This window comes from Talpa europaea, assembly GCF_964194135.1.
Source record: "Talpa europaea genome assembly, chromosome: 13".
In the NCBI taxonomy this organism is placed as follows: domain Eukaryota; kingdom Metazoa; phylum Chordata; class Mammalia; order Eulipotyphla; family Talpidae; genus Talpa; species Talpa europaea.
In genome coordinates this window covers 98,914,175-98,928,034 of record NC_140080.1, presented here as the reverse complement: position 1 = coordinate 98,928,034, position 13,860 = coordinate 98,914,175, and the positions used below count along the sequence as shown (strand labels likewise).

The 13,860-nt window shown below is 63.4% G+C and overlaps 1 protein-coding gene across 1 annotated transcript in view; it reads right to left on the bottom strand.

Annotated features, from left to right (window-relative positions):
• Positions 1-11,996, bottom strand: part of ZNF236 (zinc finger protein 236) — a gene marked incomplete at both ends in the record, with an annotated part of 55,018 nt that extends 43,022 nt beyond the window's left edge. Inside the window, 3 exons of the mRNA XM_084252801.1 lie at positions 2,950-3,114; positions 4,210-4,352; positions 11,942-11,996. Coding sequence (XP_084108927.1) covers positions 2,950-3,114; positions 4,210-4,352; positions 11,942-11,996 — 363 coding nt within the window. The remainder of the gene's footprint in view (positions 1-2,949; positions 3,115-4,209; positions 4,353-11,941) is intronic.
• Positions 11,997-13,860: the final 1,864 nt, after the last annotated feature.

Sequence of the window (13,860 nt, the reverse complement as noted above, 5' to 3'; positions counted from 1 at the left end):
CGATTCCCAGTGGCGGCGCCCATCTCGCACAAGGAGAAGGGTGGCCCTCGGAACTGGCCCCCGCGGGCATCATCGTGTCTTCTGCCCCCGAGCGCTTGGTTGTGCTGCGTCTTGGCAGAGGCTCTGGACTCCCTGCTGGGCCCGCTTGGCTTCACGAGCGCACCAGGCTCCCGTCCCAGGAAACTTGAGTGGTTTCCAGCCCACACCCCTCTCCCCATAGCACCGGGTCCAGGCACAGGCGCCTGCTGCGTCCTGGAGCTCCCGGAGCTTCCGCCGACGGGCTCCCGGATCTCTGTCTTTCCAGCCGTGGGAGTCCTCGGTCCACGCCAACATTCTGCACGCTGGGTTTTCATTTCCACAATCTCCCTTTGCCGTCGTCGTCACGTCCTGCCCTTCCCATGGTCCCCACAGCTCAGGCAGCACTTTGTGCTGGCGGCTGCACGGCCTCCCGGCACCCAGCTCCTGGCCGCGCAGCGACGGCGTCCACGGGGTCCTCACCGGGCCTCGCGCTGTCCTGGCTCCAGCCCTACGAACGTCTCTCTGTGTTCAAAACCCTGGGGCGCCCTCAGGGCGAGCCGTCCGCTCCCCCATGAGCCGGGGCCTTGCCCTTCAGCCGTCCTCGTCCTCGGGCCCCCCCAATCAGAGGGCTCTCACGTGTTTCCCACCCAGCCCGGAGCCGCCGTCAGCAGGCCGGCCCCCCACCCCTGCTGCCCGCCTGCCGCCTGCGTCCTCAGTTGGGCTCCGGGCAGCCCACACGGCCTTCAAGAGCAGACACTCGGGGGCTGGAAGAATGACTTTAGGCTTGGAAAATACCCCCAAGTGAGTCACAAGAAGCAGAATCTGCAAATAAAGAGAAGGTAACAGAAAATCTGAGCACGGGACATTTAACAAACTTGCCAGGAACACCAGCATCAGGGCCTGAGCAGGCTGCTGCGGCGGGCGTGGGCTGGAGCAGGCGCCACGGCGCCCGGGGAGGCCAGAGCGGGGCGCAGACCCACACTGACATCCTGCAGGACTCTGCTCCGCACACGGTGACACGGGAGTCGGACGTCTTCAAGCGACTAACAGGGCCGGGGCCCAGACACGACATGGCAAGAAGAGCCCCCCATCTGCTGCCGGCTGGAGCGGAGACAACAGAACCCCCTGAGCTCGCCGGAGCACGCCGTCTGGGAGCTGCACGTCCTCCGCCCGGCACGCCCACCTCTAGGGACTTCTCAGACATTTACGACACCCGGGGCTCTCAGTGCCGAGCTCACACCGGGGCCAGGTCACGCACACTGTGAGGGAGCTGGCCTGTGCGCTGGGGGTGTTCGGGAGGACTGCCCCCCACTGGAAGCCAGGGGCAGAGACTGGCCTTCCTCTCCACGTCCCGCACAGCCCAACCACTCACGCAGTGCCCGCGGCGCATCCCGCCACTCAGTGCCAATATTTTCTGCTTTTTAAAAATAAGGCAATGGTCACTCCCAGTGAGCCCTGGACCTGAGGGGACAGGCGGGGGGGGGGGCGCAGCAGCACTGCCAGACCACGCTGTGGCCGGGTGCACTAGCAGCCTGGCAGCGGGAGTCTGTCCCGGGGCACACAGAGGACACGGAGGGAGGCCTCCACCACCAGCGTGTCCACTGCTCTGGAGGAGGAGGCTGAGGCCTGTGGCATTAGCAAAGGGAACAGTTAAGTCTGACGGCACTCGCCTGGTGCAGGAGTCCTGGACAAGGCGTCACAGCCAGCCGGGCCAGCGCCGGCTCAGCACGTGGCCTCTGGGACGAGGGCCGGCCCCACCAGCCCGCGGACAGAGAAGCACTTCTGCGCGTGAACGCCAGGACCGCCTGGAAGCCCACAGCCCCTGCGGAGAGCGTGGGCCCTGGAGGGAGGCCTCAGCTGCGCCCACTCCACCCTGCCCACCCGCAGCCCTGCGGGTGCTGCCAGCCACGTCGCTCCTGCTCCTATTTATTTATTTACTTATTTATTTTTAAAGATTCATTTATGCATACAAGATCCCGGGTACAGACCAAAGCTGTGGGGGGTGAGAGGACTCATCAGAGACAGAGCGGGGAGCAGAACAGGCAGACGGAACAAAGACACTGCTGAAGGGAGCAGCGGATGAGTCAGGAGAGGTCTGCTGCTTCATGTGGGTTGCTCCCCGGCCGGCTGGGGATCGAACCCGTGCTGCAGAGGCTGTGGACAGCCTCATAGGTTGTGCCCTAACCCCTTGCACCACCAGGGAGGCCCCTCCTGCTCCTATTTAATCTCTAAATTTTCTCAAACATGCATTACTCATCCAGTTTCAAAGGAAGACAACATTACTTTATAATAAAAATCAAAGGCACACGGACCAAGAGGACACACACCTACGATGCAAGCGTGACGTCAGCCTTGGGGCGCAGACAGCACGTCGCAGCCCAAACCCCGCGTCCGCGCCATAAGGAAAGACACCGGCATTCACCGCACTGCCCTCAGGTCGGTGGAATCAGAGGTGACTGTTTCTCCTTTTCAGTTTTGGCACTTTCTTAATTTTCTACAGTAACGACAAAGAGGATGGCGACACTCCGTAGCCACAGCCTCTCACGCTGCAGCCCTCGGCCCACAGCCCCGCACAGCGCAGGCCAGCAAGGCGCGTCTCCCAGACAGCCACACGGGCCCCCGCCGCCCTCTGAGGTGCCAGCTCCGGCCCTGCAGCACTGCAGGGCTCACATCCGGGGAGGAGGGCGGCGGGGCCTCTGTGGGCCGTGTGGGGCATGGATGTATTCACCCCTTCGGAGCATCCACATGGGTGTTCTGACGTGGCCAGAAAAATAAAATGTTTTCTCAGTGGACCGGAGATCAGCCAAGGCAACGCTAATGATAACTAACGGATACAAAAGGTTTCTTAAGCTAGTTTATATATGTAAAGTCCTCCCAAGGATCCGATGCATCAGAAAAATCAGTTCACAAAGCACAGGCCAGGACAGTTACCTCTTCCTTCTCATGCAGCATAACATGCGCCTTGAGACTGGCCGCTCTGGAGAACTTCTTGTGACACACGGGGCAGGTGGGGTCTTCCCCATTGTGGGTGCACTTATGAAGGGTCAGGTTGAATTCAACATTAAATGTTTGGGGGCACTGGTCACATCGATGTGGCTATTTGGAGAGAAAAACCAAGAAGCCACTGAAATGCAATCTCTCTGCAATCAGCGTCGCGCACATGTTAACAAGCACCGTCATCTACAACCTCCCCGGGGAGCTCCTGAGCGCCTGGACCCTAGACAGGCGGCCTGGGTGGACACAGCGGGCTCCCCACTGAAGGTCTCCCAGGAAGGAGGCACCATCAGCGTGGAGTGTTTCTGAAGAACAGAAATGCGCGCATAAACGCAGCAGGAGGTGGTCTCCCTTCCCTCTTCTTCTCTAAACAAAAGCATTTCAAGTAAACAAACATTTTTTTTTTTACTGGATTTTTAAGAGAACTGCTGGTCTCAGTCTAAAATTTTCCCCAAATGGAAAATATTCTGCCACTTACTTAAAGAGACGTGAAGGGATCCCTGGTGTTTCCCTCTGACCTTTGGGGGCCCCCTGGAGCCCTTCTCTCTAGTCCCTGGCTCGGCCCGGCGGCAGCAGCCTGTTGTCCAGGCCCCGCGTGATCACGCGCGCTGGAGGCAGAGCCGGCCTGGGCTATCTCTGTCTGCTGCCCAGGAGGCCCCTGGCATTCCCTGCTCTCAGCAGGCTCACCGTCTGACATTCCCCTACGGAGAGAGCGTCAGCAATAGCCTTTTAGAACTGCAGCTGTCCCTGCGCTTTCCTTCCAGCCGGCTGGCCCGAGCAGGCCATGGGCACTGCAGAAGGGGCTCAGGTCTGCACTTAAGACGGTGCTGCTCCGGCCGGGGAGGACCTAAGATACCAGGACGCCAAGTCAAAAGCAAGGCCACTTAGGGTAACACTCCCTGCTGGAGAAAACACATCAAGATATGCCAGTTTTGTGTCCCGCCATGCTGGAGGTTGAAGCTACAAGCTATTCCCTGGTCTACTCATCTATGATGTCAACACACACATTCACCGCTAACACCCTCTCTTAACCAGCACCGGCAAGAACACCCCACACTAAACGCCTAGTTATTATATGACTGTGAACGCCCCACAATCCCCACCATCCAGGGGTCTGAAGTGTGAGAAAACATCTGGCTCCACGGCCGACTGGCAGCCCCCAGGCTCCACGCCCGCCCGGCGGCGGCAGGTACGTACCTTGTCATTTCGTTCGTGCTCCCTCATGTGGCGCTGAAGCTGGGCCTCTTTTGGAAAGGACAGCAGGCAGAGCTCACATTTATGGAAGTTTGGAACTTGACAGGCATAATTAGCGTTCTCCGCATTCAGTGTTAAAGCTCCATCTACAAAATCGCATAAGTATAGACAATAAATACCAGTTGTTACTCTCATGACATACATCAAACTAGATTATTTGGTTATTGTGTAGAAACCAGTATCGTCAAGGATTTTTGAGTTTAGATGAAATTAATGGCATAGATTTTTCTAAATGGGGGCGTTTTCGTAGTTAGAAATGAGAACGTGGAGTGACTGAGACATGAGACAGCGGAACCTTACACACTCGCTAGGAGGCGTTTCAGAGACCCGACACGGCGCCCTGAAGCCTCGACAACCCGCACACCCAACTCACAAAGGCCACATGTCCTAGACTCCGCCCGCCGGTCTCTGTAGGTCACACTGCCCCCCAAGTCACTCTGAAGCTCAGTGAGCTGCACGGCATTTTAAATCACTCAGCAAACGATCTCTAGGAAAATATAAAAGCTAATTCGCTGATTCAACCTAATGCTGGAAAATGCAGCAAAGCAAAATTAAGTCAAAAAGGAAAACCTTCTGTTCTCTCCTGTGGCTCCGGCCTCAGGGATCAAGGACCCTGACGCCGGGCCGTGGTGGCCTTGAGGGTCTTCCTATGAGTTCATTCAGTTAAATGACCATAAACCTAGAAAGTATTTCCAAATAAGAACCTGTAACCATCATAAAAATGAATCCAGAATGTCATTAAAAAAAAAAGGAAAATCTAGGGCCTCCCCTGGTGGCGCAGCGGTTGAGCGCTGGGCTGCGAGGCTGCCCGCAGCCTCTGCAGCGCCAGTTCGTTCCCGGGCCACCAGCGAGGGTCCCACAAAAAAAAAAAAAAAAAGAAAATCTAAATCCCTACAACTCTCTTAAATAGGCAAAAAGAGCCCACATCTGATGATTGAAGCATTTCGGCCACAAATACGTAGCATGTGCCAACTATACAAAGACTAAAAATACGTCCCAGGAGTCTTTGCATTAAATAATATGACCCCAAAATGTTCGAAGCTGGAACCCGGACAGCAGGGCACTGGTCAAGGAGAAGACCCAACCAGGGCCTCCTCAGTGGCACAGCGGTTGAGCGCTGGGTTGTGAAGTTGCCTGCAGCCTCCGCGGCGCCAGTTCAATCCCCGGCTGCTCCTCGGCCACCGGAGGAGGGTCCCACATGGCGCGCAGACCTCTCCTGCCGCCCGCTGCTCCCTTCAGCAGTGTACTTTGTCCTTCTGCCTGCTCTGCTCCCCGCTCTGGCTCTGGTGAATTCTCTCACCCTCCCGCGCTCCTGACTGTACCCAGTGCTTGTATAAACAAACAAACAAATAAATAAATAAATCATGCCTCTTTAAAAAAAAAAAAAGAATTGCTTTTAAAAAAAAAAGACCCAACCAGCAAGCTCAGGGGTCCACGCAGTCAACACAGGGGCCCAGATTTCCTCTCAAGACTGGTCAGTCCCTCTTTCGAGGAAGCAGCCTGCAGTTGCCCAGGCTCCCAGGGCCGCGGCCGCGGGTCTGGCGGGCTGGACAAGCGGCACGGGGGGCGCGGGGGCCAGGACAGAGCTGGGCGGATCCTTGAGGAAAGCAGATTCCAGTTATGAAAAACAACGCAATTCCAGACAGGCTCCTGTCGCGGGCACAGCGATCCAGCGAGAAGAGACGCTGTATTCTCTCTCCGCGGAAGCCACCTTCTATTCAAAAACTGCATTTTAAAAATCTCTGCGCTAAAGACAGAATGAAATATCACGAGTCCCCACTTTCAAACAAAACGACTGCTGGAACCACGTTAACGTACACATTCTCATTCCCTTTGGAAAAGCTTATACAACGGGAACAGAGAAGTGCAGAGGCCAGGGGAAGAAAAGCAAGCTATCTGGTGGACAGCGTTTCCAGAAGGCAGCGGCAGCGGCCAGCCTACAGGCTGGCTCCATGGCCAGGGGCGCACCGCAGCGTCTGAAGCGCAAGTCACAGGCTATTTCAGGAAGCAGAGGGAAGCCAGCTTCACAGACTGTGTGTTCAAACTACTTAATTAGCTACCCCAAAACAAGAAGGGATTTCATTAACTGCAAAGCCAAAACCCGAAAAGACAAGAGATCATATATTCAGAATTGAAAAATGACGTCGTTTTGCCGATGAATAAAGTTTTCCTGAAAAGGGCTTTTTAGCGTAAGTGACGAGACTTCCTCCTTAACAAAACCCAAAACACAATAAAACTTCCCCAGTGAAAAAATAGTACTAATTTGGCTCCACAACCCCCAGCCACCCCCACCGCATCCCCTGGGGCGCCCATCACCCTGAGCTCGGGGCACCACAGAGGGGGAGGGGGCTTAGCCTCACTATTCACAACTCTCGATCAGAGGGCACTATCGAGGAAGGGCAGGACGAGGATAAAATATTTACTGATCAGGGCCTCCCCGGTGGCGCAGCGGTTGAGCGCTGGGTTGCGAAACTGCGCGCGGCCTCTGCGGCGCCAGTTCGATCCCCGGCTGCTCCCCGGCCACCAGAGGAGGGTCCCACATGGCGTGCAGACCTCTCCTGCCGCCCGCTGCTCCCCTCAGCAGTGTCCTTCGGTCCTTCTGCCTGCTCTGCTCCCCGCTCTGGCTCTGGTGAATCCTCTCACCCTCCCGCGCTTCTGACTGTACCCAGTGCATGTATAAACAAAAAAAAACAAACAAACAAACCAGCAAACAAATAAATAAAGCATGCCTCTATTAAAAAAAAAAAAAAAATTTACTGATCATCTGACACAGGGCAGGGATCCAGGATATACCGAGAATTCTGAGGATTCAAAAAAAATTTAAACGATGAGCAAAGGATTTGAACAGACACCTCTCCTCTCTGCCGACAAGTGCCTGAGGACAATGGTCAGGGGAACGCAGCGCCATGAGACTCGTCACACCCAGAAGACCGACCAGAATCTTAAAAATAACAGCCACAGACCATAACAAGTGCCAGCGAGGATGCCGGAACCGGGGCGTCCATGGCAGGCGGGCGGGCAAGCGGAGCAGCCCTAGTGCGCTGATTTTGCTACCCGACCCAGCGGTGCCACGCGAGGTAGCGCCCAAAGGAACAAAAACAGGCATCCAAACAGAGAACAGGCATCTCAAGCATCTCGCAGCATGCCCCAGAACAGCCGTGCTGGGCGCGGAGGCCCCGGCACGCACGGACCGACGGACCCGCGCCAGGGCCGACAGACAGCGCCCGAGGCTGGGGAGTGCGGGCTCTGCGGCTGCAGGGTTTCATCTGCAGCTATGAAAAAGTTCTAGAACCGAATCATGGTGACGGCCCCACAACAACAAGCTTCAGTGCGATGAGTGGTGGACTTTACACCGTCTCTAAGGACAACTGTGATATTGTATGCATTTTACCACATAATTTAAAAAAATGTCTTCTGAGGGCTCAGAACTGTATGTAATGGAGACACACGCGAACAGCACATCAAGAGACAGAAAGGGCACAGTGAATAGAACTGAAGTGATCAAACAGCTCAGAATTTTCTGGGAAGTGGTAAAAGCATTAACTTAGACTGTAAAGGTCAAGGATCACATTATATTCTCAACAGCAAATGCTAGAAAACCAGTCAAAGAACACACAGCAGGTTAACAGAAAAGCAGAAATGACATTTTAAAAATACTTCATTAAGTAAATAAGGCCAGGAAGAAGGTGGACCATAAAGGAGTGAATCCAGCAAAAAATTAATGGTGATATTAAGTTCAAACCCCAAATAGCAAATAACTGCCTTCAATATAATGAGACTAAACCTCTCAATTAAAAAACAAGGCCACCAGACAGCACTAAGGAAAGCTCCAGCCCGTTCCACACACACCAGAGAAAGCAGCAGCGTGATAAAGACTGAGAAATAAGAGAGAAACCTGTTAATGTCAGCAAACGTGATCAAACAGAAAATCTAAAATAAGCTATAGGGAACTATTGGAAATAATAAATGGTGAGGGGGAAGACTGGCCACCAGATCGAATTTAAAAAACTAATAAATTAGCAACACATAGAAATTGAAAGAAGAACCCGCCACGTTTCATGAACACCGACACGCTGGCTGTGGAATCTATGGGAAACCAAAAAGTACCAAAAATTATCAAGATAAGCACAAAAAAGAAACCAAAGTTGAGGGTTCCACTTAACCCATCAGGCACCAAAACTCGGGTTAAAGGCGACGCCATGAAGACGGGACGACGCTGAGACCAGGGCAGGCCCACGAGATACCGCCCGCGCGCAGGGCCCCGCCCGCCCGGTGGCTCTCCGCAGTGAACACAAGTTCCCATCGTGAACGAAAGGCAGCAGATGCTGCGTGACTTGCAGCGGGACGAGGAACAACGCCTCCAGGTGGAAACGCAGGCGGATGTCTGCCGGCAGCTGCCGAAGACCCCAAGCAGGTCCCAGAGCAAAGGACTGCCGACCGGGACGCTGAGCTGGGAACCTTTTCATCCCAGCTGCCCCTGCAAGAGTGGCTAGAACGCACCAGCACAAACACAGCATGTGTGAGACAGACAGACAGACAGACAGAGACAGGACTCCTGCAGCCACGACGGAGACACGCCGCCTGCACGCGGCCAAGCAGCAGAGGCGCAGGCGCTCGCCCGGCCTCCCGAGGAAACTGCAAAATGAGACATGAGCTTCCCCTGGCAGGCGCGGAGCGGCTGGGGGAGAAAGGAAGACGCCAGCACACCGGGGGCTGACGGCGGCGAGGCTGTCCACTCAGGAGCGCAGGGACGGCGTCGCCCCGGGGAGGAGTCGCCACAGGAGCCAGCGACGTGTCCCGGCACTTACCTGACAAACGGCGGGCGGCCAGTCGGACAGACGCCCACACAACAGCCCGCGCGCGCGGGCGTGCACAGCCACCTCGCCCGTGACGCCCTTCACACCGCGGACGGACAGGCCACGCGGCCCTGCGGACACCGCACTCGCGGGGCCCAGCCCTGCGCTGAGGCTGCGGTGAGGACGGGGCAACAGGGGCCTCCAAAGGCTTGCCGTTCCTCAGCAACAGCACTTTTTGGGGAACCTGTGAGATGACGGGTACTAACCAGACTTGCTCCATCATCTCACACGCCCGGAGTCAGACCCGCGAAGGCGCACCGGGCCTACGTGTGGCATCAGCTGAATCTCAATAAAGCAGAGGGGGAAGCGAGGGCCGCCGAGGGCCGCGGAGGGCTGTGCGTGCCGAGGCGGAGGCTCCATGCAGCCAAGCAACGACTCCGGCCAGCGGCTCTGTCACGCACTCGCGCTTCTCCTGGAGCGTCCCGAGCCCTGGCGGTCATTAAATGGAGCAAGAGTGGGGCTAAACTGCGGACAAGGCGAGAACCCGGCCAGTCTCTGAGTTCCCGGGCGGCCCCTGGGCCCCCGGCACTGCAGCTCGGCGCTCGGGAAACCAAGCACCACCAACAACCCCCAGCAGCAAACAGGGGCCCGGCGGGGCCGGCTGACGCCACACTGTGGAGACGCGCGCAGGGCAGCGGGGCAGGCGGAGACAGACATGACCCGGCCAGAGCCTCCAGGCCCACCCCAGCTGCTCAGTGTTTCTGGGAAGTGGGCCCCGCAGCTCCTCCGGGAGCCGGCCCTCTGGGCAGCCCGCTGCGCGGGGTGAGGAAGGGGCCTCAGAAGCTGGAGCACCCAGACCTGCAGGGTGAGCAAGAGCAGCGTCCCCAGACAGGACCGGGCGGCCGGGGCCCCGCGCACCTGGGGGCGCTGTGGAGGCACACCGGGGGAGCAGAGCAGCCAGGGGAGAGGCCAGGGCCCCCGGAAACCCCAGGGAGGGGCTTCACCGTCAAGGGCCCCCGTGCCACTGCAGAGCTGGCACCGGAGCGCAGGCCTCTGGCTGACTTCTGCCCGCGGGTTCCGGGGGAGACACTGAGCAAGCCTCGTCGGGACCTTGGACAACTGCCGAGCCTTTGGGCTGCAGAGGGCGGGCGCGCCTGGAAACGCCTTTTGGAAGCAGAAACTACAAGGGTCAGTCAGGCCGTCCTGAGGACCCGGCTTACCAACTGGCAAATGTGGGGCTGGAGTGGGACGGGCATCCCGGCAGGCCCACGGCCCCTGGACCCCAGACTCCCTCCAAGGGAAGGGGCCCCGCTGCTCGGGGGTGGCAGGACACATGCCAACGGGACACCCCAAGGGAAACACTGGGTGCGACCGCCAAGGCCCAGCAATGGGCCTGCGCTGACCCCTCGCGGGCCCCAGGCCAGCTCTGGTCCCCACGTGGGGGCCCACCTGCCCGAGGCCAGCTCACCTGCCCGAGGCCAGCTCACCTGCCCGAGGCCAGCTCACCTGCCCGAGGCCAGCTCACCTGCCCGAGGCCAGCTCACCTGCCCGGGCCAGCTCACCTGCCCGAGGCCAGCTCACCTGCCCCAGGCCAGCTCACCTGCCCGAGGCCAGCTCACCTGCCCGGGCCAGCTCACCTGCCCCAGGCCAGCTCACCTGCCCGGGCCAGCTCACCTGCCCGAGGCCAGCTCACCTGCCCGGGCCAGCTCACCTGCCCGAGGCCAGCACGTCCGCCCAGGGGGGCAGGTGGCGCCCGGGAGCTCCCGCCGGCCAGGCCGGGCCCCTGGTCGCTGCTCCGTGACAAAATGACTAGAACGGAGGCCAGCGCGGAGCTCGGGGAGGGACCGACCCTCGCGGCCGGACTCTTCCCGGGGCTTCAGGGGTCGAGCCGCGGGCCTGGCCCCGGGCACCCTGTCCGGCGGCGGCTACTGCCCGACCCTGGCGGCCGGGCCCGGCTCTGGCTCTGGGCGCCCCGCCCCGCGCGTCCGGAAAGCCGGGCCAACGGGCGGGCGCCCCCGACCCGCCGGCCCGGGCACCCGGCCCCGACCGGCCCGACCCGGCCCGACCCGGCCCGACCCGGCCGGCCCGCGGCGCGCGCCTCCGCCGCAGGGGGCGCCCCGTCCTCCGCCAGCCGGCCGGGCCGGGCCGCGGGCCGCGCTGGGAGGTCAGGCCCGGCGGCCAGGGCGGCGGGGCAGGCCGGGGGCGGGGCCGGGGCCCAGCGGCGCGGGGCGCGGGGCGCGGGGCGCGGGGCGCGGGGCGCGGGGCGCGGGGCGCGGGGCGCGGGGCGCGGGGCGCGGGGCGCGGGGCGCGGGGCGCGGGGCGCGGGGCGCGGGGCGCGGGGCGCGGGGGGCGGCGGGCGGCGGGCGGGGCCGGGCCGGGCCCACAGGGCCGAGCAGGAAGCGGGGCGGGGGAGGGGCGGGCGGGGCCGGCGGGTGGGGGCGGGGCGGGGCCGCGCGGGGCCGGGCCGGCGCGGGGCGCGGGGCGCGGGGCGCCGGCGCGGGGGGCGGGGGAGGGGCGGGGGCGCGGGGCCGGGCGGGGGTCCGGCGGGCGGGGGCGGGGCGGCGGGCGGCGGGCGGCGGGCGGCGGCGGGCGGGGGCGGGCGGAGGGAGCGGCGGGCGGGGGAGGCGCGCGCCGGCCGCCGCCGCGGCCCAGGAAAGTAGGCCCAGGCGGAGGCGCCGCGCCGCGTATCATTCCGCCCGCGCCCTGCGGTCCGGCAGTCGGGCGGCGGCGGCGGCGGCGGCGGCGGGCGCGGCGGCGGCGCGGCCCGCCCGCCCGCCCGGCCCGGCCCCGCCCGCCCGCCCGCGCCCCCGCCCCCGCCCCCGCCCGCCGCCCCGGGCCTCCGTGCGGGGGGCGGCCCCGCGCGCCCCGCGGCCGCTTACCGGAGTCGCCGCGCGCCGGGCTCTGCCTGGGCTTCGGGGGGCGGCCCCGCGGCATCGCGGCCCCGCGCACGCTCCTCGGACGCCGGCGCAGCGCGCACGCGCGGGACGGGGCGCGGGGGCGCGGCGCGCGCCGGGCGGCGGCGGCGGCGGGCGGAGCGGGCGGAGCGGGCGGAGCGGGCGGGCGGCGGGCGGCGGGCGGCCGCTGCGCCCCGCCGGCCTCACGGGGGCCCGGCGCCGGGGAGGGCCGGCCCCGCGCCCGCGGCGACGCGCTCCATGGCCCGGCGGCCGCGCTGGGCGTTGGGCGCGGGGGCGGCGGGCGGCGCATGCGCCGCGGCTCCTGGCGGGCGGACGGGGCCGGGACGGGGACGGGGCCGGGACGGGGCCGGGACGGGGCCGGGACGGGGCCGGGACGGGGCCGGGACGGGGCCGGGACGGGGCCGGGACGGGGCCGGGGCTGTGGGGGCGGCCTCACCCCGCGGGGCCGGGGCTCACCTGGAGGGGCGGCCGCAGGGCCCGGCCGGCGCCCCCCCGGCGGCCCCCCCGGCAGGTGCGCCCGGGCCCCGGCGTGGGGCGTCTCGGCGGCCCGAGGGGGCCTCGGGCGGAGCCGCCGCGTGGGGTGTCGGCCGAGCGCGTCTGATTCGGGGCTCTGGCCTTCGGGGCGCGCTCGGGTTTGTCGTCGAACGCCCGCGAGGGGCGCCGCGGTCTCCCGGCAACGCGCGCGGGGCCGGCCCGAGCGGAGCGGGGCGGGGGAATCGGGGCGCCCGCGGGCCTCCCCCGGCCGGGACCGAACTCGCGCTGCGGAGGCCGCGGCCAGCGTCGCGGGCGGCCCGACCCCTCGCCCGCCCGGGGCCCGCGACGCCGTCTCCACGCGCGGAGCCCGGCGCGGCCGGTCGTGGCGGGGCCGGGGGCGCCGGCAGAGACGGGGCGCTGGGTCGGTTCCGCTGTCCCGGGCAGGAGCCGCCGGCGTCCGCCAACCAGACCCGCGCGGGGAGAAACCGGGGCGCTGGGGCCTGCGGCGGGGCCGTGTCCTGCGGGCCGTGTCTTCCCGGCTGAGCGGGGCGCCGAGCCCACCCGCGGGGACACCCACTGGGACGCGCGCCTGGCCGCGGCCTCCTGGCCCCGAGGGGCGGCCTCCAGGGCTGTTGTTTTAAAGATTTGTTTCTTTCCAGGAGAGTTGGGCTCGGGCCCGCGTTACAGGGGCGCGGGGACGCCCCAGAGCCGGAGCGGGGAGCAGGCGGAGCGGCTCACACGCACGGGGGAGCCGCGGGCGGCGCCCCGTGGGGCCCTCGGGCAGCTCCCAGCCCGCGCTCCACCCGCCGCGCCCCGGGCCGCCCGCTCCAGAGGCTTCGCGCTGCTGCTCTGCGCTGGGGCCGCGAGCCACACGCGGGGTCCCTTGTGCCGCGCGCACCTGCACGGGAGGCGGAGGCCGGTCGGGCAGGTGCCTTTCACTCCTCTGATGTGGACACGGTTTCCCTCTTGGCCTGGCCCGCCTGCCCTGGCCAGGCCCCCGGCGGGGCTGACTGCTGGGGAGCCGGGCCCCTTGTCTTGCTCCTGACGGTGGAGGACAACCTCTCACTGCTGACTGTGGTGGTCCCTGAGGGTCCGCCTGTATTAGGTGGGGCACATCCGGCACCCAGTGGAGCGTTTATGTCCTGAAAGGACGTTGACCTCTGCGCTGACAGGCTCCTGCTCCAGGCAGGCGGGAAACAGCTTCGGGATTCTCTGGAATGAACCAAAGCTGGGAGCCGGGCTCGGGGTGCGGGGGGCCGGGGCTGCAGGGCACAATACGGTGACGCCAGAGTCTGGAGGCACTTTAGGAAGCTTAGAAGCTGGACCGACTGGTCAGTCATTCACTTCAAGCCTGCAGACAGCGCCCGGAGGCGCTGCCCCGGGAGAGGGCGTGGCGGCTGCTCTTTTCC